Source organism: Salvelinus alpinus, chromosome 1, assembly GCF_045679555.1.
Source record: "Salvelinus alpinus chromosome 1, SLU_Salpinus.1, whole genome shotgun sequence".
NCBI classification, from domain to species: domain Eukaryota; kingdom Metazoa; phylum Chordata; class Actinopteri; order Salmoniformes; family Salmonidae; genus Salvelinus; species Salvelinus alpinus.
Window position 1 is genome coordinate 100169311 of NC_092086.1, and position 27413 is coordinate 100196723.

The 27413-nt window shown below is 45.6% G+C and overlaps 1 protein-coding gene across 1 annotated transcript in view; it reads right to left on the bottom strand.

The window, feature by feature from the left end:
- Positions 1-11607: 11607 nt before the first annotated feature.
- The window catches only part of LOC139536578 (netrin receptor UNC5C-like), a 164945-nt gene continuing 149139 nt past the window's right edge, over positions 11608-27413 (bottom strand). Inside the window, exon 3 of the mRNA XM_071337221.1 lies at positions 11608-13885. Coding sequence (XP_071193322.1) covers positions 13734-13885 — 152 coding nt within the window. The 3' untranslated portion in view covers positions 11608-13733. The remainder of the gene's footprint in view (positions 13886-27413) is intronic.

Consider the following 27413-nt stretch of genomic DNA (forward strand, 5'->3'; position numbering starts at 1 on the left):
CAGACCAGTCGTGATGGATCGGCGGGGTTCCATGTCGGCAGTAAAGGGTCCAGGCCAATTGACAAAAGAGGTATTGTAGCCCAAGAAATAGCTAGTGAACCTCTTCGGCTAGCCGGGAGATGGGCCTAGCTCAAGGCTAGCTCAAGGCTAACTGGTGCTTGCTTCGGGACAGAGACATTAGCCAGAGGTAGCTGCAATGATCCGGTGTAAAGGTTCAGAGCTTGCGGTAGGAATCCGGAGATGTGGCAGAGAAAAAGCAGTCCGATATGCTCTGGGTTGATATCGCGCTGTGCAGACTGGCAGGTATTGACCTAGCTGAGGCTGTCTGGTGTCCGAGTTTACGGTGAAGACCACTAGCAGTGGCTAACTGACTACTAGTTAGTAGCTAGTTAGCTGGCTAGCTGCTGATGGGGGTTCCGGTTCTAAAGTATAAAAATAGCAGATCCGTGCCACATTGGGAGAGGCGGGTTGCAGGAGAGTATATTCAGTCCGTAGATGGAAAGTGAGATTAAAATATATACGAAAAAGATATGGGAAAAAAATTAGGAAAACCATTTTTACACGAGACAGGACAGGACGGGACAAGACAAAACACACGTCTGACTGCTACGCCATCTTGGAACACAATATAGACATTCTAATAGGAGAAGAGAGAGGGATCCATTCTAATAGGAAGATAAGAGAGAAGGATCAATCAAAAAGGAGGAGTGAAGAGAGGGGTCCATTCTAATAGGATGAGGAGAGAGGGATCGATTCTAATAGGATGAGAAGAGAGAGGGATCTATTCTAATAGGATGAGAAGAGAGAGGGATCCATTCTAATAGGAGGAGGGAAGAGAGAGATCCATTCTAATAGGAGGAGAAGAGAGAGGGATCCATTCTAATAGGAGGAGAAGAGAGAGGGATCCATTCTGATTTGATGAAAAGGTTAGCTCTGTCAGGATGCTGATTAACAAACAGGCAAAACGTCAGTGGAGTCGCAATTCAATGGCTCAGACACGAGACGTATGTGGCAGGGTCTACAGACGATCACGGATTACAAAGGGAAAATCAGCCATGTCGCAGACCCCAACGTCCTGCTCCCGGACAAGCTAAACACCTCTTCGCCCGATTTGAGGATAACACAGTGCCACCGACACGGCCCACTCCCAAGGACTGGTTGCTCTCATTCTACGTGGCCGACGTGAGTAAGACATTTAAACGTGTTAACCCTCGCAAGGCTGCCAGCCCAGACGGCATCCCTAGCAGCGTCCTCAGAGCATGAGCAGACCAGCTGGCTGGAGTATTCACAGACATATTAAATCTCTCCCTAACCAAGTATGTTGTCCCCACATGCTTCAATGTTCCTGTGTCCATCAAATGTCCATCAATGTTCCTATTCCCAAGAAAGCTAAGGTAACTGAACTAAATGACTACCGCCGCGTATCACACAGTTCTGTCATCATGAAGTGCTTTGAGAGGCTAGTGAAGGATCATATCACCTCTACCTTACCTTACCTGACACCCTAGACCCACTTCAATTTGCATACCGCCCCAATAGATCCACAGACGACGCAATCGCCATCGCACTGCACGCTGCCCTATCCCATCTGGACAAGAGGAATACCTAAGTAAGAATGCTGTTCATTGACTATAGCTCAGACTTGAACACCATAGTACCCTCAAAGCTCATCATTAAGCTCGGGGCCCTGAGTCTGAACCCCCGCCCTGTGCAGCTGGGTCCTGGACTTCCTGACGGGCCGCCCCCTGGTGGTGAAGGTAGGAAACAACACCTCCACTTTGCTGATCCTCAACACAGGGGCCCCACAAGGGTGTGTGCTCAGCTCCCTCCTGTACTCCCTGTTCACCCATGACTGCATGGCCAAGCATGCCTCCAACTCAATCATCAAGTTTGCAGACGACACAACAGTAGTAGGCCTGATTACCAACAATGTCGAGACAGCCTACAGGGAGGAGGTAAGCGCCCTGGCGGAGTGGTGCCAGAAAAATAACCTCTCCCTCAACGTCAACAAAAAGAAGGAGCTGATCGTGGACTTCAGAAAACAGCAGAGTGAGCACCACCTATCCACATCGACGGGACCGCAGTGGGGAAGGTGAAAAGCTTCAAGTTCCTCGGTGTACACATCACTGACTATCTGAAATGGTCCAACCAAACAGACAGTGTGGTGAAGAAGGCGCAACAGCTTGGCCCCTAAGACCCTTACAAACTTTTAGAGATGCACAATTGAGAGCATCCTGTCAGGCTGTATCACCGCCTGGTACGGCAACTGCACTGCCCGCAACCACAAGGCTCTCCAGAGGGCGGTGCGGACTGCCCAACGCATCACCGGGGGCACACTGTCTGTCCTCCAGGACACCTACACCTACCCAATGTCAGAGGATGGCCTTAAAGATCATCAAGGACATCAACCACCCGAGCCACGGTCTGCACTCCACACTGCCCTTTCCCACCTGGACAAAAGGAACACCTACATGAGAATGCAGTTCATTGACTACTGCGCAGGGTTCAACACCATAGTGCCCACAAAGCTCACCGCTAAGCTAAGGACCCTGGGACTAAACACCTCCCTCTGCAACTGGATCCTGGACTTCCTGACGGACCGCCTCCAGGTGGTAATGGTAGGCAACAACTCATCTGCCATGCTGATCCTCAACACTGGGGCCCCTCAGGGGTGAGTGCTTAGTCCCCTCCTGTACTCCCTGTTCACCCATGACCGCGTGGCCAAGCACAACTCCAACTTAAGTTTGCAGACAACACAACAGTGGTAGGCCTGTTCACTGACAACGATGAGACAGCCTATAGGGAGGAGGTCAGAGACGACAACAACCTCTCCCTCAATGTGAGCAAGACAAAGGAGTTGATCGTGGACTATAGAAAAAGGAGGGCCGAACAGGCCCCCATTAACATCGACGGGGCTGTAGTGGAGCGGGTCGAGAGTTTCAAGTTCCTTGGTGTCCACATCACCAACAAACTATCATGGTCCAAACATACCAAGAAAGTCATGAAGAGCGCACGACAACACCTTTTCCCCCTCAGGAGACTGAAAAGATTTGTCATGGGTCCCCCAGATCCTCAAAAAGTTCTACAGCTGCACCATCAAGAGCATCCTGACCGGTAGCATCAACGCCTGGTATGGCAACTGCTCGGCATCTTACATCACTGGGGCCAAGCTTCCTGACATCCAGGACCTGGATACTAGGCGGTGTCAGAGGAAGGCCCAAAAAAAGGCTCCTTAACAGCTTCTACCCCCAACCCATAAGACTACCGAACAATGAATCAAACGGTCACCCATACTATTTACATTGACCCCCCCTTTATTTTTTACACTGCTGCTACTTGCTATTTATTATCTACCCCCTGTATATAGCCTTGTTATTGTAATTTTATTGTGTTACTTGTTATTTTATTTAGTAAATATTTTCTTAACTATTTCTTGAACTGCATTGTTGGTTAAGGGCTTGTAAGTATGCATTTCACTGTAAGGTCTACACTTGTTGTATTCGGCACATGTGACAAATACAACTTGATAGGATCTGATTTGATTAGAAGTAGGACTGTAGCTGCTGTTAACTGAGTGCTGGTGATGAGTATAGCTGTTGTTAACTGAGTGCTGGTGATGAGTATAGCTGCTGTTAACTGAGTGCTGGTGATGAGTATAGCTGTTGTTAATTGAATGCTGGTGATGAGTATAGATGCTGTTAACTAAATGATGGTGGTGAGTATAGCTGCTGTTAACTGAATGCTGGTGATGAGTATAGCTGTTGTTAATTGAATGCTGGTGATGAGTATAGCTGTTGTTAACTGAGTGCTGGTGATGAGTATAGCTGCTGCTAACTGAATGCTGGTGATGAGTATAGATGCTGTTAAGTGAATGCTGGTGATGAGTATAGCTGCTGTTAACTGAATGCTGGTGATGAGTATAGCTGCTGTTAAGTGAATGCTGGTGATGAGTATAGCTGCTGTTAACTGAATGCTGGTGATGAGTATAGCTGCTGTTAACTAAATGCTGGTGATGAGTATAGATGCTGTTAAGTGAGTGCCGATGATGAGTATAGCTGCTGTTAACTAAATGATGGTGATGAGTATAGCTGCTGTTAACTGAATGCTGGTGATGAGTGTAGCTGCTGTTAACTAAATGCTGGTGATGAGTATAGATGCTGTTAACTAAATGCTGGTGATGAGTATAGCTGCTGTTAACTGAATGCTGGTGATGAGTATAGCTGCTGTTAACTAAATGCTGGTGATGAGTATAGATGCTGTTAAGTGAGTGCCGATGATGAGTATAGCTGCTGTTAACTAAATGATGGTGATGAGTATAGCTGATGTTAACTGAATGCTGGTGATGAGTATAGCTGCTGTTAACTGAATGCTGGTGATGAGTATAGCTGCTGTTAAGTGAGTGCTGGTGATGAGTATAGCTGCTGTTAACTAAATGCTGGTGATGAGTATAGATGCTGTTAAGTGAGTGCCGATGATGAGTATAGCTGCTGTTAACTAAATGATGGTGATGAGTATAGCTGCTGTTAACTGAATGCTGGTGATGAGTATAGCTGCTGTTAACTAAATGCTGGTGATGAGTATAGATGCTGTTAACTAAATGCTGGTGATGAGTATAGCTGCTGTTAACTGAATGCTGGTGATGAGTATAGCTGCTGTTAACTAAATGCTGGTGATGAGTATAGATGCTGTTAAGTGAGTGCCGATGATGAGTATAGCTGCTGTTAACTAAATGATGGTGATGAGTATAGCTGATGTTAACTGAATGCTGGTGATGAGTATAGCTGCTGTTAACTAAATGCTGGTGATGAGTATATATGCTGTTAAGTGAGTGCTGGTGATGAGTATAGATGCTGTTAAGTGAGTGTGGGTGATGAGTATAGCTGCTGTTAACTGAATGCTGGTGATGAGTATAGCTGCTGTTAACTGAATGCTGGTGATGAGTATATATGCTGTTAAGTGAATGCTGGTGATGAGTATAGCTGCTGTTAACTGAGTGCTGGTGATGAGTATAGCTGCTGTTAAGTGAGTGCTGGTGATGAGTATATATGCTGTTAAGTGAGTGCTGGTGATGAGTATAGCTGTTGTTAACTGAGTGCTGGTGATGAGTATAGCTGCTGTTAAGTGAGTGCTGGTGATGAGTATAGATGCTGTTAAGTGAATGCTGGTGATGAGTATAGCTGCTGTTAACTAAATGATGGTGATGAGTATAGCTGCTGTTAACTGAGTGCTGGTGATGAGTATAGCTGCTGTTAAGTGAGTGCTGGTGATGAGTATAGCTGCTGTTAAGTGAGTGTGGGTGATGAGTATAGCTGCTGTTAAGTGAGTGTGGGTGATGAGTATATATGCTGTTAAGTGAGTGCTGGTGATGAGTATAGCTGCTGTTAAGTGAGTGCTGGTGATGAGTATAGCTGCTGTTAACTGAGTGCTGGTGATGAGTATAGCTGCTGTTAAGTGAGTGTGGGTGATGAGTATAGCTGCTGTTAAGTGAGTGTGGGTGATGAGTATAGCTGCTGTTAAGTGAGTGTGGGTGATGAGTATATATGCTGTTAAGTGAGTGCTGGTGATGAGTATAGCTGCTGTTAAGTGAGTGTGGGTGATGAGTATATATGCTGTTAAGTGAGTGCTGGTGATGAGTATAGATGCTGTTAAGTGAGTGCTGGTGATGAGTATAGATGCTGTTAAGTGAGTGCTGGTGATGAGTATATATGTTGTTAAGTGAGTGCTGGTGATGAGTATAGATGCTGTTAAGTGAGTGCTGGTGATGAGTATAGATGCTGTTAAGTGAGTGTGGGTGATGAGTATAGCTGCTGTTAAGTGAGTGTGGGTGATGAGTATAGCTGCTGTTAACTGAATACTGGTGATGAGTATAGCTGCTGTTAACTAAATGATGGTGATGAGTATAGCTGCTGTTAAGTGAGTGCTGGTGATGAGTATAGCTGCTGTTAAGTGAGTGCTGGTGATGAGTATAGCTGCTGTTAAGTGAGTGCTGGTGATGAGTGTAGCTGCTGTTAAGTGAGTGCTGGTGATGAGTGTAGCTGCTGTTAAGTGAGTGCTGGTGATGAGTATAGCTGCTGTTAACTGAATACTGGTGATGAGTATAGCTGCTGTTAAGTGAGTGCTGGTGATGAGTATAGCTGCTGTTAACTAAATGATGGTGATGAGTATAGCTGCTGTTAAGTGAGTGTGGGTGATGAGTATAGCTGCTTTTAACTAAATGATGGTGATGAGTATAGCTGCTGTTAAGTGAGTGCTGGTGATGAGTATAGCTGCTGTTAAGTGAGTGCTGGTGATGAGTATAGCTGCTGTTAAGTGAGTGCTGGTGATGAGTGTAGCTGCTGTTAAGTGAGTGCTGGTGATGAGTATAGCTGCTGTTAAGTGAGTGCTGGTGATGAGTATAGCTGCTGTTAAGTGAGTGCTGGTGATGAGTATAGCTGCTGTTAAGTGAGTGCTGGTGATGAGTATAGCTGCTGTTAAGTGAGTGCTGGTGATGAGTATATATGCTGTTAAGTGAGTGCTGGTGATGAGTGTAGCTGCTGTTAAGTGAGTGCTGGTGATGAGTATAGCTGCTGTTAAGTGAGTGCTGGTGATGAGTATATATGCTGTTAAGTGAGTGCTGGTGATGAGTATATATGCTGTTAAGTGAGTGCTGGTGATGAGTATATATGCTGTTAAGTGAGTGCTGGTGATGAGTGTAGCTGCTGTTAAGTGAGTGCTGGTGATGAGTATAGCTGCTGTTAAGTGAGTGCTGGTGATGAGTATATATGCTGTTAAGTGAATGCTGGTGATGAGTATAGATGCTGTTAAGTGAGTGCTGGTGATGAGTGTAGCTGCTGTTAAGTGAGTGCTGGTGATGAGTATAGCTGCTGTTAAGTGAGTGCTGGTGATGAGTATATATGCTGTTAAGTGAGTGCTGGTGATGAGTATATATGCTGTTAAGTGAGTGCTGGTGATGAGTATATATGCTGTTAAGTGAGTGCTGGTGATGAGTGTAGCTGCTGTTAAGTGAGTGCTGGTGATGAGTATAGCTGCTGTTAAGTGAGTGCTGGTGATGAGTATATATGCTGTAAAGTGAATGCTGGTGATGAGTATAGATGCTGTTAAGTGAGTGCTGGTGATGAGTGTAGCTGCTGTTAAGTGAATGCTGGTGATGAGTATAGCTGCTGTTAAGTGAGTGCTGGTGATGAGTATATATGCTGTTAAGCGAGTGCTGGTGATGAGTATATATGCTGTTAAGTGAGTGCTGGTGATGAGTATATATGCTGTTAAGTGAGTGCTGGTGATGAGTGTAGCTGCTGTTAAGTGAGTGCTGGTGATGAGTATAGCTGCTGTTAAGTGAGTGCTGGTGATGAGTATATATGCTGTTAAGTGAATGCTGGTGATGAGTATAGATGCTGTTAAGTGAGTGCTGGTGATGAGTATAGCTGCTGTTAAGTGAGTGCTGGTGATGAGTATAGCTGCTGTTAAGTGAGTGCTGGTGATGAGTATATATGCTGTTAAGTGAATGCTGGTGATGAGTGTAGCTGCTGTTAAGTGAGTGCTGGTGATGAGTATAGCTGCTGTTAAGTGAGTGCTGGTGATGAGTATAGCTGTTGTTAACTGAGTGCTGGTGATGAGTATAGCTGCTGTTAAGTGAGTGCTGGTGATGAGTATAGATGCTGTTAAGTGAATGCTGGTGATGAGTATAGCTGCTGTTAACTAAATGATGGTGATGAGTATAGCTGCTGTTAACTGAGTGCTGGTGATGAGTATAGCTGCTGTTAAGTGAGTGCTGGTGATGAGTATAGCTGCTGTTAAGTGAGTGTGGGTGATGAGTATAGCTGCTGTTAAGTGAGTGTGGGTGATGAGTATATATGCTGTTAAGTGAGTGCTGGTGATGAGTGTAGCTGCTGTTAAGTGAGTGCTGGTGATGAGTGTAGCTGCTGTTAAGTGAGTGCTGGTGATGAGTATAGCTGCTGTTAACTGAATACTGGTGATGAGTATAGCTGCTGTTAAGTGAGTGCTGGTGATGAGTATAGCTGCTGTTAACTAAATGATGGTGATGAGTATAGCTGCTGTTAAGTGAGTGTGGGTGATGAGTATAGCTGCTGTTAACTAAATGATGGTGATGAGTATAGCTGCTGTTAAGTGAGTGCTGGTGATGAGTATAGCTGCTGTTAAGTGAGTGCTGGTGATGAGTATAGCTGCTGTTAAGTGAGTGCTGGTGATGAGTGTAGCTGCTGTTAAGTGAGTGCTGGTGATGAGTATAGCTGCTGTTAAGTGAGTGCTGGTGATGAGTATAGCTGCTGTTAAGTGAGTGCTGGTGATGAGTATAGCTGCTGTTAAGTGAGTGCTGGTGATGAGTATAGCTGCTGTTAAGTGAGTGCTGGTGATGAGTATATATGCTGTTAAGTGAGTGCTGGTGATGAGTGTAGCTGCTGTTAAGTGAGTGCTGGTGATGAGTATAGCTGCTGTTAAGTGAGTGCTGGTGATGAGTATATATGCTGTTAAGTGAGTGCTGGTGATGAGTATATATGCTGTTAAGTGAGTGCTGGTGATGAGTATATATGCTGTTAAGTGAGTGCTGGTGATGAGTGTAGCTGCTGTTAAGTGAGTGCTGGTGATGAGTATAGCTGCTGTTAAGTGAGTGCTGGTGATGAGTATATATGCTGTTAAGTGAATGCTGGTGATGAGTATAGATGCTGTTAAGTGAGTGCTGGTGATGAGTGTAGCTGCTGTTAAGTGAGTGCTGGTGATGAGTATAGCTGCTGTTAAGTGAGTGCTGGTGATGAGTATATATGCTGTTAAGTGAGTGCTGGTGATGAGTATATATGCTGTTAAGTGAGTGCTGGTGATGAGTATATATGCTGTTAAGTGAGTGCTGGTGATGAGTGTAGCTGCTGTTAAGTGAGTGCTGGTGATGAGTATAGCTGCTGTTAAGTGAGTGCTGGTGATGAGTATATATGCTGTAAAGTGAATGCTGGTGATGAGTATAGATGCTGTTAAGTGAGTGCTGGTGATGAGTGTAGCTGCTGTTAAGTGAATGCTGGTGATGAGTATAGCTGCTGTTAAGTGAGTGCTGGTGATGAGTATATATGCTGTTAAGCGAGTGCTGGTGATGAGTATATATGCTGTTAAGTGAGTGCTGGTGATGAGTATATATGCTGTTAAGTGAGTGCTGGTGATGAGTGTAGCTGCTGTTAAGTGAGTGCTGGTGATGAGTATAGCTGCTGTTAAGTGAGTGCTGGTGATGAGTATATATGCTGTTAAGTGAATGCTGGTGATGAGTATAGATGCTGTTAAGTGAGTGCTGGTGATGAGTATAGCTGCTGTTAAGTGAGTGCTGGTGATGAGTATAGCTGCTGTTAAGTGAGTGCTGGTGATGAGTATATATGCTGTTAAGTGAATGCTGGTGATGAGTGTAGCTGCTGTTAAGTGAGTGCTGGTGATGAGTATAGCTGCTGTTAAGTGAGTGCTGGTGATGAGTATAGCTGCTGTTAAGTGAGTGCTGGTGATGAGTGTAGCTGCTGTTAAGTGAGTGCTGGTGATGAGTATAGATGCTGTTAAGTGAGTGCTGGTGATGAGTGTAGCTGCTGTTAAGTGAGTGCTGGTGATGAGTATAGCTGCTGTTAAGTGAGTGCTGGTGATGAGTATAGCTGCTGTTAAGTGAGTGCTGGTGATGAGTATAGATGCTGTTAAGTGAGTGCTGGTGATGAGTGTAGCTGCTGTTAAGTGAGTGCTGGTGATGAGTGTAGCTGCTGTTAAGTGAGTGCTGGTGATGAGTGTAGCTGCTGTTAAGTGAGTGCTGGTGATGAGTATAGATGCTGTTAAGTGAGTGCTGGTGATGAGTGTAGCTGCTGTTAAGTGAGTGCTGGTGATGAGTATAGCTGCTGTTAAGTGAGTGCTGGTGATGAGTATAGCTGCTGTTAAGTGAGTGCTGGTGATGAGTATAGATGCTGTTAAGTGAGTGCTGGTGATGAGTATAGATGCTGTTAAGTGAGTGCTGGTGATGAGTATAGATGCTGTTAAGTGAGTGTGGGTGATGAGTATAGATGCTGTTAAGTGAATGCTGGTGATGAGTATAGATGCTGTTAAGTGAGTGCTGGTGATGAGTGTAGCTGCTGTTAAGTGAGTGCTGGTGATGAGTATAGATGCTGTTAAGTGAGTGCTGGTGATGAGTATAGATGCTGTTAAGTGAGTGCTGGTGATGAGTGTAGCTGCTGTTAAGTGAGTGCTGGTGATGAGTATAGCTGCTGTTAAGTGAGTGTGGGTGATGAGTATAGATGCTGTTAAGTGAGTGCTGGTGATGAGTGTAGCTGCTGTTAAGTGAGTGCTGGTGATGAGTATATATGCTGTTAAGTGAGTGCTGGTGATGAGTATAGATGCTGTTAAGTGAGTGCTGGTGATGAGTGTAGCTGCTGTTAAGTGAGTGCTGGTGATGAGTATAGCTGCTGTTAAGTGAGTGCTGGTGATGAGTATAGATGCTGTTAAGTGAGTGCTGGTGATGAGTGTAGCTGCTGTTAATTGAATACTGGTGATGAGTATAGCTGCTGTTAAGTGAGTGCTGGTGATGAGTATATATGCTGTTAAGTGAGTGCTGGTGATGAGTATAGATGCTGTTAAGTGAGTGCTGGTGATGAGTGTAGCTGCTGTTAAGTGAATACTGGTGATGAGTATAGCTGCTGTTAAGTGAGTGCTGGTGATGAGTATATATGCTGTTAAGTGAGTGCTGGTGATGAGTATAGATGCTGTTAAGTGAGTGCTGGTGATGAGTATATATGCTGTTAAGTGAGTGCTGGTGATGAGTGTAGCTGCTGTTAAGTGAGTGCTGGTGATGAGTATAGCTGCTGTTAAGTGAGTGCTGGTGATGAGTATAGATGCTGTTAAGTGAATGCTGGTGATGAGTATATATGCTGTTAAGTGAGTGCTGGTGATGAGTGTAGCTGCTGTTAAGTGAGTGCTGGTGATGAGTGTAGCTGCTGTTAAGTGAGTGCTGGTGATGAGTATAGATGCTGTTAAGTGAGTGCTGGTGATGAGTGCAGCTGCTGTTAAGTGAGTGCTGGTGATGAGTATAGCTGCTGTTAACTGAATGCTGGTGATGAGTATAGCTGTTGTTAACTGAATGCTGGTGATGAGTATAGATGCTGTTAAGTGAGTGCTGGTGATGAGTGTAGCTGCTGTTAAGTGAGTGCTGGTGATGAGTATAGATGCTGTTAAGTGAGTGCTGGTGATGAGTATAGCTGCTGTTAACTGAGTGTGGGTGATGAATATAGCTGCTGTTAAGTGAGTGTGGGTGATGAGTATAGCTGCTGTTAAGTGAGTGTGGGTGATGAGTATATATGCTGTTAAGTGAGTGTGGGTGATGAGTATAGCTGCTGTTAAGTGAGTGCTGGTGATGAGTATAGATGCTGTTAAGTGAGTGCTGGTGATGAGTATAGCTGCTGTTAAGTGAGTGCTGGTGATGAGTATATATGCTGTTAAGTGAGTGCTGGTGATGAGTATAGCTGCTGTTAAGTGAGTGCTGGTGATGAGTGTAGCTGCTGTTAAGTGAGTGCTGGTGATGAGTATATATGCTGTTAAGTGAGTGCTGGTGATGAGTAGTAACAGAGGCATGAACACAGCACTTTCTCAGATGTCTAGTGAGTCATCCTGACAGGGTCTCTGATAGGCCAATGGAGAAGTGACACATCGTGGCCGCCCCTCTGAGACCCATCGAAATGCATTTACTAAACACAGAGGGTGGCCATCGCAGCAGTAATACTCATATCAGACAGAAGATTTGGTACATTAACTGTAAAAAATACAAGGCAATGTTAACATGACCCCTTTCAAACAGCCCCTAATTTACCACTTATTTTCACGTATACCCCTTTTATACATATCAGTGGGTAACTGGCAAACTGGGAGGGGTGGGGGTTGGTGGGTGTTGTTAAAACATGGGGGTGGGTTTGCAGTCCAAATTAGGGAGGTGTTAAACAACAGTTAATGAATTTACCTGTAAAAAAAAAAAAGCAGAGAACCATTCACACAAATCCAATACCTGTATTTTGGTTACAGGGTCTGTGAAAATGCAGCAATCATATTTTTCCATACATTTTATCTCTACTCCTTTCAGATTTATGAAAAGGCTGGTATAAAAATGTGTATGAGTATGTCTGTGTATGAAAGGGATATAAGTGTCCCAGAGACCTCTGTCACTCTATTGGAGAAAGAGAGAGACTGGACACAACATGGCTTGAAGTCAGAAATTAATAAGGTCCATACAAATACCGATGACTGCAGAAGACCCATGGCTCAGAGATAAAGATAAAGCAGAAAAAGAGCTGATAAAAAGTAGAGCAGTCAGAGTTCATCAGTTAACTCCAGTACTTTTTCTGTCATTTTCGTGTACTCTTTTTGTTGTTGTTGTTGTTGTTGCTGTGATCACTCAACAACTGAACGACATAAAACTATTCTGTTTCGTCTCGGTCAGAGTTTCCAACTCCCTTCGCGTTTTGATTGGCATGTCCTCTGGGTCACGTTAAACTGATTTAAGCGCAAGGGAAGAAATAAATGTGTTGTTACTGGAAAACATGTTGGTATTTGGTATACTGACCAGTAGAATTACTAACATAAGAAAAGGGCATTTGAGGACCACCAACAAATAACCGGAAATGTTGGTATAAACATATCCTTGTGCTGTGTGTATACAGCACTCCCTATCTCTGTTCTGTTCCTCCTAGTTTATACACAATGAAACTGGAGTCTATGGGCTGTTTTACCCACCCACGCTCAAAAGAACACGTAAGTGCCATTACTTATGAGAGCCTTTGCTTGACTGCCTGTACAACTGTCTCTATTGTACACCGTATCAGATACAGATCAACTTGAACTCTCAGTGACTCTTTGACTGTGAGGACTGGGATGGGGACTGGGATGGGGACTGGGGTGGGGACAGGGATGAGGACAGTATGGGGACTGGGATGGGTCAGGGATAGAGACTGGGATGGGGACTGGGATGGGGACTGGGATAGGGACAGGGATAGGGACAGGGATGGGGACAGGGACGGAAACTGGGATGTGGTCTGGGATGGAGACTGGGATGTGGTCTGGGATGGAGACTGGGATGGAGACTGGGATGGGGTCTAGGACAGGGATGAGACCGGGATGGGGTCTGGGATGGGGATAGGGATGGGGACAGGGATAGAGACTGGGATGGGCTCTGGGATGGGGACAGGGATGGGGACAGGGATGGAGACTGATGTGGGGTCTGGTATGGGGACAGGGATGGGGACAGGGATAGAGACTGGGATGGGCTCTGGGACAGGATGGGGACTGGGATGGGGCCAGGGATGGAGACTGATGTGGGGTCTGGTATGGGGACAGGGATGGGGACAGGGATAGAGACTGGGATGGGGTCTGGAACAGGATGGGGACTGGGATGAGGCCAGGGATGGAGACTGGGATGGGGTCTGGGACAGGATGGGGACAGGATGGGGACTGGGATGAGGACAGGATGGGGACAGGATGGGGACAGGATGGGGACTGGGATGGAGACTGGGATGGAGACTGGGATGGGGTCTGGGATGGAGACTGGGATGGAGACTGGGATGGGGTCTGGGATGGGGTCTGGGATGGGGACAGGGATGGAGACAGGGATAGAGACTAGGATGGATGAAGACAGGAATAGGGACAGGGATGGGGACGGGATGGGCACAGGATGGGGAAAGGAATGAGGACAGGGTTGAGGGGACTCGATAGTGACACGGTAGAGGGCGTTACTCACACGCGATGAGGACGTGTGCCTTGCGACTCTTGGTGGTCCCTGCAGAGCTCCAGGCTACACACTGACACCAGAAGTCCTCTGGTCCAAACAGCTCCTCTACTTGCTGCCGTGTGATCTCAATACTGGCCTCTCGCACCACCAAGCCTGCAGAGTGGAGAGAGAAGAAAGTCAGTACACAGGCTCGATACAAAAGCAGAACCAATAATAGCCTTGGGCAGAGAGACGGGACATTCAAAACACAGAGCCAAAGCCATTTGAGGGAAATTATAGCTTGATAAAGTTAAATGAATGTTGTCCTCCCTGGCACTGGCCCTGGGGAGAGGGGAATGGATATCAGTTCTAACATGTTGCCAGCAGCACAGTCTATAGCTTCATTGAGAGGATGGCAATACTAACCTCTCACACCTGGGAAAGGAAATTAGAGAAGATACACTATATATACAAAAGTATGTGGACACCCCTTCAAATTAGTGTATTCGGCTATTTCAGCCACACCGTTGCTGACAGGTGTATAAAATCGAGCACACAGTCATGCAATCTCCATAGACAAACATTGGAAGTAGAATGGCCTGTACTGAAGAGTTCAGTGACTTTCCAACGTGGCACTGTCATAGGATGCCACTTTCCAACAAGTCAGTTCATCAGATTTCTGTCTTCTAGAGCTGCCCCAGTCAACTGTAAGTGCTGTTATTGTGAAGTGGAAACGTCTAGGAGTAACAACGGCTCAGCCGTGAAGTGGTAGGCCACACAAGCTCACAGAACGGTACCGCCATGTGCTGAAGCTCGTAGAATGCATAGTGCCAACTGTAAAGTTTGGTGAGGAAGAATAATGGTTTAGGGCTGTTTTCATGGTTCGGGCTTTGCCCCTTAGTTCCAGTGAAGGGAAATCTTAAAGCTACAGAATACAATGTCATTCTAGATGATTCTGTGCTTCCAAATTCGTGGCAACAGTTTGGGGAAGGCCATTTCCTGTTCCATATATAAATACCCATTACAATGATAATAATTTTTTGGTGTTTTACCCCCTGTTTCTCCACAATTTCGATCTTGTCTCATCGCTGCAACTCTCCAATGGGCTCGGGAGGTGAAGGTCGAGTCACGCATCCTCCAAAACATGACCCACTAAACCGCGCTTCTTAACTTCTTTGGGGTAGGAAGCAGTATTTTCACGTCCGGATGAAAAGCGTGCCCAGAGTAAACGGCCTGCTACTCAGCAATAAAAGCTAGAATATGCATATTATTAGTAGATTTGGATAGAAAACACTCTGACGTTTCTTAAACTGTTTGAATGATGTCTGTGAGTATAACAGAACTCATATGCCAGGCAAAAACCTGAGAAAAAATCCAACCAGGAAGTGGGAAATCTGAGGTTGGTCGATTTTCAACTCAGCTCCTATTGAAGATACAGTGGGATATTGGTAATGTTGCACTTCCTAAGGCTTCCACTAGATGTCAACAGTCTTTAGAACCTTGTCTGATGCTTTTACTGTGAAGTGGGGCCGAATGAGAGGGGATTGAGTAAGGTCTACCATGACCTGAACATGCGCTGACCATGCGCGTTCATGTGAGAGCGAGCTCTGTTCCATCGCACTTCTGAAGACAAAGGAATTCTCCGGTTGGAACATTATTCAAGAATTATGTTAAAAACATCCTAAAGATTGATTCAATACTTCGTTTGTCATGTTTTTACGGACTGTAATATAACTTTTTTAACTTTTCTTCCGTACTTTCCGCTGGACTTGCCCGCGCGCCGTGAGTTTGGAAAGTGTACTGAACGCTAGAACAACAAGGAGGAATTTGGACATAAATAATGGACATTATCGAACAAAACAAACATTTATTGTGGAACTGTGATTCCTGGGAGTGCATTCTCATGAAGATCATCAAAGGTAAGTTAATGTTTATAATGTTATTTCTGACTTCTGTTGACTGCACAATATGGCGGATATATTTTTGTCTTGATTGGGCTCTGAGCTCCGACATCAGATTATTGCATGGTTTGCTTTTTCCGTAAAGCTTTTTTGAAATCTGACACAGCGGTTGCATTAAGGAGAAGTGCATCTAAAATTCCATGCATAACACTTGTATTTTCATCAACATTTATAATGAGTATTTCTGTAAATTGATGTGGCTCTCGGCAAAATCACCGGATGTTTTGGAACTTCTGAACGTAACGCGCCAATGTAAACTCAGATTTTTGGATATAAATATGAACTTTACCGAACAAAACATACATGTATTGTGTAACATGAAGTCCTATGAGTGTCATCTGATGAAGATCATCAAAGGTTAGTGATTAATTTTATCTATATTTCTGCTTTTTGTGAATCCTCTCTTTGGCTGGAAAAATGGCTGTGTTATTCTGTGAATAGGCACTCACCTAACATAATCGTTTGGTTTGCTTTCGTCGTAAAGCCTTTTTGAAATCGGACACTGTGGCTGGATTTACAACAAGTGTATCTTTAAAATGGTGTAAAATACATGCATGTTTGAGGAATTTTAATTATGGGATTTCTGTTGTTTTGAATTTGGCGCCCTGCAGTTTCACTGGCTGTTGAAGAGGTGGGACGCCGTTCCACGTACCCTAGAGAGGTTAACACCCGCCCGCTTAACCCGGAAGCCAGCCACACCAATGTGTCGGAGAAAACACTGTTCAACTGACGACCGCGGTTAGCCAGCAGGTGCCCGGCCCGCCACAAGAAGTTGCTAAAGCACGAGGAGCCAAGTAATGCCCCCCGGCCAAACCCTCCCCTAACCTGGACGACGCTGGGCCAATTGAGCGCCACCCTATAGGACTCCCAATCATGCATTGAACCCCGGTCTGTAGTGATGCCTCTAGCACCGCGATGCAGTGCCTTAGACCCTTGCGCCACTCGGGAGGCCCAATACCCATTATTTTGAGTAAGATGTTAGACGAACAGGTGTCCACATACTTTTGGTCATGTAGTGTATCTGTATCTAAACAGACACACATATAGGACAGAGAAAGGGGGATACCTAGTCAGTTGTACAACTGAATGCATTCAACTGAAATGTGTCTTCTGCATTTAACCCAACCCCTCTGAATCATACACCCATTCAAAATCTGGCAAAACCACACAACACAGCTCTTCACACTTTAATACATCAATTTAATCAATTGTATCGCATCTTTAAATCAGTCTACTAACTACCCTGTCCAAAAGGGTATTTCTCGAGGCTGTTTGGCAATGGGTCTCCCTGTGTGCTTAGTGCTGGGTGTGTGTGTGCTGTGTGTGTGTGTGCTTGGTGTGTGTGTTCTGTGTGTGCTAGCTTGGCCCAGATTGCGGTGAGGTGCTGTGGGATTGAGTTGTTGAGGTCCGGGGCTGTGCATGGGCCTGTGGGGGAGGAAGCCTAGCAGCCTCATCAGTGTCATGGCTAACACAATCCTGTCTGCTAACTCCTCTGATTACTGCTCATCTGGGTGCCAGAGCCCAAACAAACAAATCAGCCCTGAAACAAACTCCTCTACCCACAGCACAGCTGCCCCTCCAGCTCAGATTACTGAAATAATGCTGTGTGTGTGTGTGTGTGTGTGTGTGTGTGTGTGTGTGTGTGTGTGTGTGTGTGTGTGTGTGTGTGTGTGTGTGCGTGCGTGCGTGCGTGTGTGTGTGTGCATGCGTATGTGTGCGTACATCCACAGCCGTGTGTGTGTGTGCGTGTGTGTGAGTGACTGCGTGCATGTGTGTGTACAGCTGGGTGTGCCAGGCTGCTTGGCACTGAGTATCATGGATGCTTATTTGGTTACTCAGCCCCTCGTCATCTTATCTTCTAATGTATTACTGAGAGGATTAGACAGTATGGAGGTGGAGGATCTGACAGTTCTCTCTCTGACAGGAGAAACAGCACACACATTCAATACACACAGCAATCTAATCCAATGAGAGTATAGAGAGGAGTCCTATGGCAACATCATGTACCATAAATCACAAACAATGCAGTTGTCACTCTGCAGTAGAAACTTTAGCTAACAGAACTATTGATCCCCACAGTATTGGGGGGAGGGAGAGAGAGAGGCAGAGAGAGAGAGAGAGAGAGAGAGAGAGAGAGAGAGAGAGAGAGAGAGAGAGAGAGAGAGAGAGAGAGAGAGAGAGAGAGAGAGAGAGAGAGAGAGAGATACCTGCAATCAAAATCCAGAAAAGAGACGTTAAATTCTACAACCACTTGAAAGAAAGCGATTCCCAAACCTTCCATAACAAAGCAGAGAGATGAACCTAGAGAACAGTACTTGCCCTAAGCAAGCTGGTTCTGGGGCTCTGTTCACAAACACAAACAGACCCCACAGAGCCCCAGGACAGCAACACAATTAGACCCAACCAAATCATGAGAAAACAAAAAGATAATTACTTGACACATTGGAAAGAATTTACAAAAAAACTGAGCAAACTAGAATGCTATTTGGCCCTAAACAGAGAGTACACAGTGGCAGAATACTTGACCACTGTGACTGACCCAAACATAAGGAAAGCTTTGACTATGTACAGACTCAGTGAGCATAGCCTTGCTATTGAGAAAGGCCGCCGTCGGCAGACCAGGCTCTCAAGAGAAGACAGGCTATGTGCACACTGCCCACAAAATGAGGTGGAAACTGAGCTGCACTTCCTAACCTCCTACCAAATGTATGACCATATTAGAGAAACATATTTCCCTCAGATTACACAGACCCACAAAGAATTCAAAAACGAACCCAATTTTGGTAAACTCCCATATCTATTGGGTGAAATACCACAGTGTGTCATCACAGCAGCAAGATGTGTGACCTGTTGTCACGAGAAAATGGCAACCAGTGAAGAATTGTAAATACAACCCAGATTTATGTTTATTTATTTTCCCTTTTGTACTTTAACTATTTGCAAATAATATGACATTGGAAATGTCTTTATTCTTTTGTAACTTTTATGAGTGTAATGTTTACTGTAAAAATGTTTTATTGTTTATTTCACTTCTGTTTATTATCTATTTCACTTGCTTTGGCAATGCTTTGGCATGCCAATAAAGCCCTTAAATTGAAATTGAATTGAATTGAGAGAGAGAGCAAGAGAAGGGGGAGAGAGAGAGAGAGAGAGAGAGAGAGAGAGAGAGAGAGAGAGAGAGAGAGAGAGAGAGAGAGAGAGAGAGAGAGAGAGAGAGAGAGAGAGAGAGAGAGAGAGAGAGAGCGCTTTTGTACTTTAACCATTTGCACATTGTTACAACACTGTATATATACATAATATGACATTTGTAATGTCTTTATTCTTTTGGAACTTCTGTTGAGTGTAATGTTTACTGTTCATTTTTATTGTTTATTTCACTTTTGTATATTATCTACTTCACTTGCTTTGGAAATGTTAACATCTCTCTCTCTCTTTTTCTCTCTTTTTTTCTCTCTCTCTCTCTCTCTCTCTCTCTCTCTCTCTCTCTCTCTCTCTCTCTCTCTCTCTCTCTCCATGCCAATAAAAGCCCCTTGAATTTAATTGAATTTAATTGAGAGAGAGAGAGAGAGAGAGAGCGAAAGAGAAAGAGAGTTGTGTGGTGATAAGGTGGGGGCGGAGACAGCAGACTGAGCCAGAGAGTCACTCTATAATCTCCATGCAAACTGGATGAGTGTTCTTCTGCCTCCTCTCCTCCTGCTCCCATTTCTCCTCTTGCCTCACCTCATATATGCCCTCTATAGCCAGCTCCCTCAAAGTCCCTCTTCTCCTAACAAACTACTTGAGCTGAAGGGTTCCAGCCAACACTCACGACTGAATTAGGTTAGAGACTAGAGGAGTGTAAGGGTGGTCATGTAGATGGTTGGTGGATGGTTGGTGGTAGAGGGTCTTATCCCATATGATAATGACACTATTTCCCCATACACTGCCATCTACTGCTGTAGGAATCTGCTTCTCCTCTCTACAGGTACTCTCGTCATGAGGAGGAGTAGAGAGGAGAGAGAGTGTGGGGGAAACACATGGCTGATTCCTTCAGGTTCAGGAGCTTTACACAGTCTGTTTATACAGACAAACAGACACTAAGCACACTGATGTCCTACACAGCAGCTTAGAACTCATACAACATTTACACTGTGGACCGACAGGCAGAGAGAGAGAGACTAGCTACTGCCATCCTGACAGCAACGAGAGTGTGTGTATGTGTGCGTATGTTTGGGTGTGTTTGTGACTCCTTGAGCGTCTGTGTGTGTGTACATGCACACATCTGTGTGTCTGCATGTGTGTATATGAGTGTGTATGAGCCTTTTTGTGTGTGTGTGTGCCTGTGTGTGCCTGTGTGTGCCTGTGTGTGTGTGTGTGTGTGTGTGTGTGTGTGTGTGTGTGTGTGTGTGTGTGTGTGTGTGTGTGTGTGTGTGTGTGTGTGTGTGTGTGTGTGTGTGTGTGTTTGTGCATCTGCGTGTGTGTGTGCATCTGCGTGTGTGTGCATCTGCGTGTGTGTGTTCTGCGTGTGTGAGTGAGAGAGAGCGCTGTCAAGGGTAGTCATGAAGTTGGGAGAATATCACACAGAGTAGTATAGTGAAAATCAATAGGCGTAATAATAAAAAGGGCCAGTATTCTCTATGGGCGTGCCAGAATGAGTCATTTATTCTGCTCACTCACTCTGTTTAAGAACCCGCTGTTGACTGACTCTGAGGAAGGCTTTAGTCTCTTAGCCTGGTCTCATAGACAAGACGTAACATAGTAAATTAAATCAGGGAAAATGAAATTAGTATGATATGTTATGTTTGGTATGGTTACCAAACATAATAGGAGGGTGGTTGGGCATATAATGAAAGGAGGGTGGTTGGGCGTATAATGAAAGGAGGGTGGTTGGGCGTATAATGAAAGGAGGGTGGTTGGGCGTATAATGAAAGGAGGGTGGTTGGGCGTATAATGAAAGGAGCGTGGTTGGGCGTATAACGAAAGGAGGGTGGTTGGGCGTATAATGAAAGGAGGGTGGTTGGGCGTATAATGAAAGGAGGGTGGTTGGGCGTATAATGAAAGGAGGGTGGTTGGGCGTATAACGAAAGGAGGGTGGTTGGGCGTATAATGAAAGGAGGGTGGTTGGGCGTATAACGAAAGGAGGGTGGTTGGGCGTATAATGAAAGGAGGGTGGTTGGGCGTATAATGAAAGGAGGGTGGTTGGGCGTATAATGAAAGGAGGGTGGTTGGGCGTATAATGAAAGGAGGGTGGTTGGGCGTATAATGAAAGGAGGGTGGTTGGGCGTATAATGAAAGGAGGGTGGTTGGGCGTATAATGAAAGGAGGGTGGTTGGGCGTATAATGAAAGGAGGGTGGTTGGGCGTATAATGAAAGGAGGGTGGTTGGGCGTATAACGCGAACATGTATCACCCCAAAGTTGCATGTTCGCATCTCATCACGAACAACTTTAGCATTTTAGCTACTTAGCAACTTTTCAACGACTTGCTACTTAGCATGTTAGCTAACTCTTCCCCTAACCCTACTGTACATAGGGCTAGGGGAAGTACATATTGTAAATGTTGTAATTTCAAAACATATTGTACATTTTGTAAATTCGTAAGACATCATACGAATTGTAATTCGGAACATATCATATGAAATGGATGATGGACATCCACAAATGAATACATACCATACGAAACGTAACATATCATACTAAATGGAGTATATCGGATTTATGTACAGAATAATACAAAACGCTCTGAGACCAGGTTGAGTATCTACATAGCACAAGCAGCAGGCAGGCTGATCAAGCTTGTCATCCACATGTCATTCAGCTTGATCCCAGGAATGGTAGTTGCTGCTTTTGCAACAGCTAATGGGGATCCTAATAAAATAACAAATAACAAATGTTCATATTCAGACTGGACCAATCTCTACAGCAATCACCATGACTAGTTAATACGATGAGGGAAAAATGTACTGTATTCACACTCCCAACAATATAAGATGCTAGCTAATGATTGTTCTGTAGAATTCTGGGACTTCAAACAACAGGTGGCTGCTTATCTTTGTGAATCAATGTGATCGTTACAGGGACTTTATGTCTCATCAGAGGGGACTGAGGTCAGATAGTGACATCATGCCCTGACATCATGCATTCGCTCAACTAGAACTATTACTAATATTTACTATGTCAAATATGAGATTGTATAATTACAGTAGTGACTACACACATGGAGGGGCTGAAATATACTTCTGGGATCATAACTCATGCAAACGAACCACTCCTTACTGATGCCATTATAGTGATCAGTGATCTGAGATGTCACCATCCCATCGCACACCCACTCACTGTCCATTAGTATGATACAACATTATTTTACAATCTGTCCCATTAAACGATAGCTGGCGTGGTGCTCTGAGTCTGGATGGACACATTGGAGATGATTCATTATTAAAGCAATCATTAGCACTGGCTAGCGTTAGCTCCTTTTATTGATCACTCACTGACGAGCAGCAGTCACTGAGGGGGGAGGAGGGGGTAAGTAAGTACCCTGATTATCTGCCGCCCAAATGAAGAGCACCACTCCTGTTTGATGCTACCAGACATAACTCTTACAGGATGGATGGGGAGCTGTGTGTCTCCAGTGTGTCTTACACTGCTACTCTGCTCATACATATAATTAACTCTGGGCTCATTTGTTCAGATCAATGGCTACAGGTCACTGGAGCCTAGAGCTGGATATCAGCGCGGGTCCAGCTCTCAGCGCTAGAGGTCTAATGGGTTATCATTATGACCATCTGCATACAGTAGGTGTTCCTATCTTATGCAAACATAGGTAGCTACAGTTTTTATTAGATCAAAATAATAAAAGTTAGACTGGGTCTTTGAGAAGCACTATTCAAAAAACTATAATATCCTGATCTAAATGTATCAATCAAACTCAAATCCGAGCATGATGGAAATCATATCTGATGAAAAAAAAAAATAATCCCTGCCAGCGTTTGAGAGGTGAGATCAATGGTGCACATCTAACGTGGGTGTTCCTCTAGTGAGGCGGCACTGCATGCCTTCTAAAGCAGGGCCATGGTAGAGCACAGCACTAATGATGCTGTTCCTCAGCCTGGGTAGGAAGGAGAGGCAGGAGATGCAGCAGCCCACTAGTCTCTCTGTCTCGATTTCTGCACTCTGATACAATGATACATATACAGGAGATACAGACAGAGGTAGAGAGGCTTTGGCTGGAGCCTGCTGTCTGATTGACAATAACAACATGCCTTGCATCCCCTTGCCTCTCTCCTTCACTTGTCTCACCCTCTCGATGTCTCGCTCTCTCCTGCTTTCTATTTTTCTCCATCTCTCTCCATCGCTCCATTGCGCTCTCTCTCTCACTCTCTCTCTCTCTCTATAAATATATTTTCAATTTCAATTTTCAATTGAAGGGCTTTATTGACATGGGAAACATATGTTAATATTGCCAAATAGTAGCCCTCTCCACCACTCTCTCTCCATCTTGCAGTCTCTCTCTCCATCATCTATATATCTGTCTCTCCCACTCTCTTTCTCTCTCTCTCTCTCTCTCTCCTGTTGTAGATAGACGGAGAGAGCGAGAGAGAGAAAGAGAGTGGGAGAGACAGAGAGAGAGAGAGAGAGAGAGAGAAAAAGAGAGTGGGAGAGACAGAGATATGGATGATGGAGAGAGCGAGAGAGAGCGGGAGAGACAGAGAGAGGGAGCGAGAGAGAGAGCTGTGTCAAGATAAATTGGGCATCAGATAATATTTCCTGCAGAAGTTCCAGCAGTTCCAGTATTGACCAGGGCCGCATGGCCAGCCTCTCCTCTTTCTGGGCTCCACTTCTGTCAATCTGGGGAAATCAGAGACGACTGGAGTGGGCTGAGAGAGAGAGAGAGAGAGAGAGAGAGAGAGAGAGAGAGAGAGAGAGAGAGAGAGAGAGAGAGAGAGAGAGAGAGAGAGAGAGAGAGAGAGAGAGAGAGAGAGAGAGAGAGAGAGAGAGAGAGAGAGAGAGAGAGAGAGAGAGAGGAAGAAAGAGAGAGGAAGAAGGAGAGAGAGAGGAAGAAGGACAGAGAGAGAGAGAGAAAGAGAGAGAGAGTGTGTGCATAGCCTGTGGGCTTCAGTGCAGGGAGTGTGGTGTGTGTGTTTGTGTATGTGTGCGTGCGTGCGTGCGTGCGTGCGTGCGTGCGTGCGTGTGTGTGTGTGTGTGTGTGTGTGTGTGTGTGTGTGGTTGTGTGTGTGTGTGTTTGGGTGCGTGTGTGTATGGTTGAATGTTTGTGGTTGTATGAGTGTGTGTAGCCTCTGGGGCTGGGTTTGTGGAGCGTGGTGTGGGTATGCTGTGTGGGTTGGTTTGCTTGTAGATGTTTTTAGCAAATACTCTTTCTGACATGATGGCAAGGGGGCACCACTGCTAACCCCTTCTTTGTAACCTCTTCTCTTCTAATGTCAACGCTGCAAAACACTTCTTCACAGTCTTCATAACAGTTCAAGTACAGCCCCATGTCAAAATGAAAAGATAATGGATGTTTGTAGTTCTCTGACTATTTCTGTTTTCATATCTGCTCTAGTGAACAAAAACTGATCTTTCCATGACAGTTAGATGCCAGCTACACCGGTTTGAGTGTGTCAAGAACTGCAACGCTGTTGGGTTTTTCACACTCAATAGTTGCCAGTGTGTATCAAGAAGGGTCCACCACCCAAAGGACATCCAACTTGACACAACTGTGGAAAGCATTGGAGTCGACATGGGCCAGCATCCCTGTGGAACAAGTTTGACACCTTGAACTGAGGCTGTTCTGAGGGGAAAAGGGGGTGCAACTAAATATTAGGAAGGTGTCCTAATGTTTTGATCACTCAGTGTGTATAGTATATGTGTGTGTGTGTGTTGCTCTGTTTGGAACATGTTGAAGTATGTTCCACCCTGATGTCTTTTTAGGCATGTGAGAGACGGGGAATTGAGAGAGTCTGTGGGTGTAGGTGCACATATGTGATTATGTGTGTGTGTGTGTGTGTGTGTGTGTGTGTGTGTGTGTGTGTGTGTGTGTGTGTGTGTGTGTGTGTGTGTGTGTGTGTGTGTGTGTGTGTGTGTGTGCAGGGATGTGTGTGTGTGTGTGTGTGTGTGTGTGTGTGTGTGTGTGTGTGTGTGTGTGTGTGTGTGTGTGTGTGTGTGTGTGTGTGTGTGTGTGTGTGTGTGTGTGTGTGTGTGTGTGTGTGTTCCAGTGAGTGCAGCGATGTGTGTGTCTCTGAGCCCCGGGATTAAAGAGGGTAAATGCTGTGTGATTGCTACCTGTGGGCTACAGAAAGAAGTCAATTTCCCCCTTTGGCAGCTGAATACAGCCAATCAGCCGAATGGTGCTGTGTGTAATGTCTGTGGAGCCCAGAGGAGCAGGCTTTAGTCAGAAACAGCCTCAGCCCCCCCACTCTGGGATTCACCATTCAACCTCTACATGAGTGGGGGCTAAACACACCACACACCTGCACACATGCAAACATACTGTATGCACGTACATACAAGCACACACACACACACACACAAGCGAGAGGTCATGCCCGTGTGACAGTCAGGGCACACTAGTGTAAGCAGTGTGGGGATGAGGGTGCGGAGGACTTGCGTCAGACATAAGGGTTAAGCATCAAACATCATTCACTTACACTGATAATGACTGATGTAGAGAGAAACAGTAGGAGAGAAGAAGAGAGCGATAGAAGAAAAGGGAATTGAGTGAGGAGATAAGGACACACAGAGAGAGAGAGAGAGAGATAGAAAGGGAGAGAGAGAGAGAGAGTGAAAGTGAGAGAGAGAGAGAGAGAGAGAGAGAGAGAGAGAGAGAGAGAGAGAGAGAGAGAGAGAGAGATACTTTTTTTTGACTTTTTGTCTTTCTTTATTGAAACATTCTCATTTCATTTAACACTCACCCCCCCCTAAAAATAAAAAAGCAAAAATATATCCTGTACTGCATACATGTACCATACTCACCTTTCCATCTACCACATGATACAAACCACCATCACCATACACAAAAACAATACCCTCTCCTACAACCGTATATCCAAAACATCTTCCCCAGCAATACAGACAGCCCCCCCAACACACCATATCTCCTCAAACATCTCCACACATTTGATCAGTTTATAGAACTCAAACTCAACCCTAAGGCGCGCAGAGACCATCCCATTAAACAATAGTAAAGGGTCTGTTATCCCCCCACCTTTGACCCTGTTTCTCCTTGTTAGCCAAATAGCTAATTTTGCCTGAGCAAACAGAAAATTCAACAAAACACATTTTTCTTTCTCCTTACTCGAATACCTGTATCCCATTATAAACATCCCAACAGCAAAAACCACCCCCAACCTCTCACACAGACATTCCAACAGAGACATTAATGGCATTAACCTGGTGCACACAGAAAACACATGAATCACAGTTTCATTCATTTGACAGAAAGGACACCCCTGCCCAATTCCCGGATCAACACGTGCCAACCAGCTGTTAGTGGCCAGGGCTCCATGAAGAACCCTCCACTGGAGGTCCCCTGACCTCTTTGGTACTGGGGGTTTGTAGAGCGCCCTCCATCTAAAGCCCACCATACTCTCCGCCCCACATACCCCCTGCCACTGATGTGCCTTCACTCCTGTTAGACTTCTAATGTTCCTAACCTTAACGCAGAGGTTGTAGAGAGCTTTACCTCCCACCCCCTCAAATTCCCCCAGGCTCGGAGTGTTAAAATCTAACAAGTCCTCCAGACCCCCTTGCCAGTCTCCAGTCTCTGCCGTCACCTGCAGTGGCGGAAACATTGGTGGCCCCTCTCCCTTTGGCCTCTCAAACACCCCCCTTACCTGCTCAGACAGTGCCTCCTGGACCTCCTCCAGGAATCTCTCCAACAGTCTAAGAGACGTTATTCCTGTTTGTTGCGCCAAGACCTCCGGGGTTTTCCACCCCTCCTCTCCCAGCAGTCTCAGGTCACCTAGCCTTCGTAAACCCCCTGCCATCAGTTGCCTCTGCAGGGTGGCAGACTGAACCGATCTCAAAGGGATGGCTGGGTTGTGGAAAATAGGCTCCTCCCACACCCACTCCCCAGGCTCCACACCCCCCTCTCGTATGGGCCTTAGCAGCTGCCAGGCCCTCAGCACCGCAGAGTAAAACTCTGAGAGACCTGCTGTACTCAGCCTCTCCAGCTTCATGAGGAACAGCTGCCGGTCCAACCCTAATCCACCAGCTCTCCTCAGCAGTGCGCATGCTTGTTCCCTCCAGCCAACATCGGTATGATACAGCAGTCTCTGCACCGCCTTTAGCCGGAAAGCAGCCATCCTGCTCTCCAGTTCCACCAGGCCCTGTCCTCCTTCGTGGACGGTCATGTACAACACTGCTGCCTTCAGCCAGTGATGTCCCGACCAAAAGAAATCCACCAGCTTGCGTTGCAGGTCTGCAAGCAGACCGGCGGGGGGGTTGAGGACAGCCAGTTTATGCCACAAGGAAGATGCCACCAGGTTGTTAATTATCAGCACCCTCCCTCTATATGACACTTGGGATAGGAGCCACCTCCACCTGGCCAGTCTTGACACCACTGCCTGTGACAGCCCCTCCCAGTTCTTCCTGACCCACCTCTCCGAGCCCAGGTACACCCCCAACACTTTAAGCCCTTCACAACCCCACTGCAAACCCCCTGGAAGCAGAGGAGGAGCCCTATCCCCCCATGCCCCACATAACAGAGCTTTGCTCTTTCCCCAGTTTAGCTTAGCTGATGAAGCTCCCTCGTACACCTTCAGAC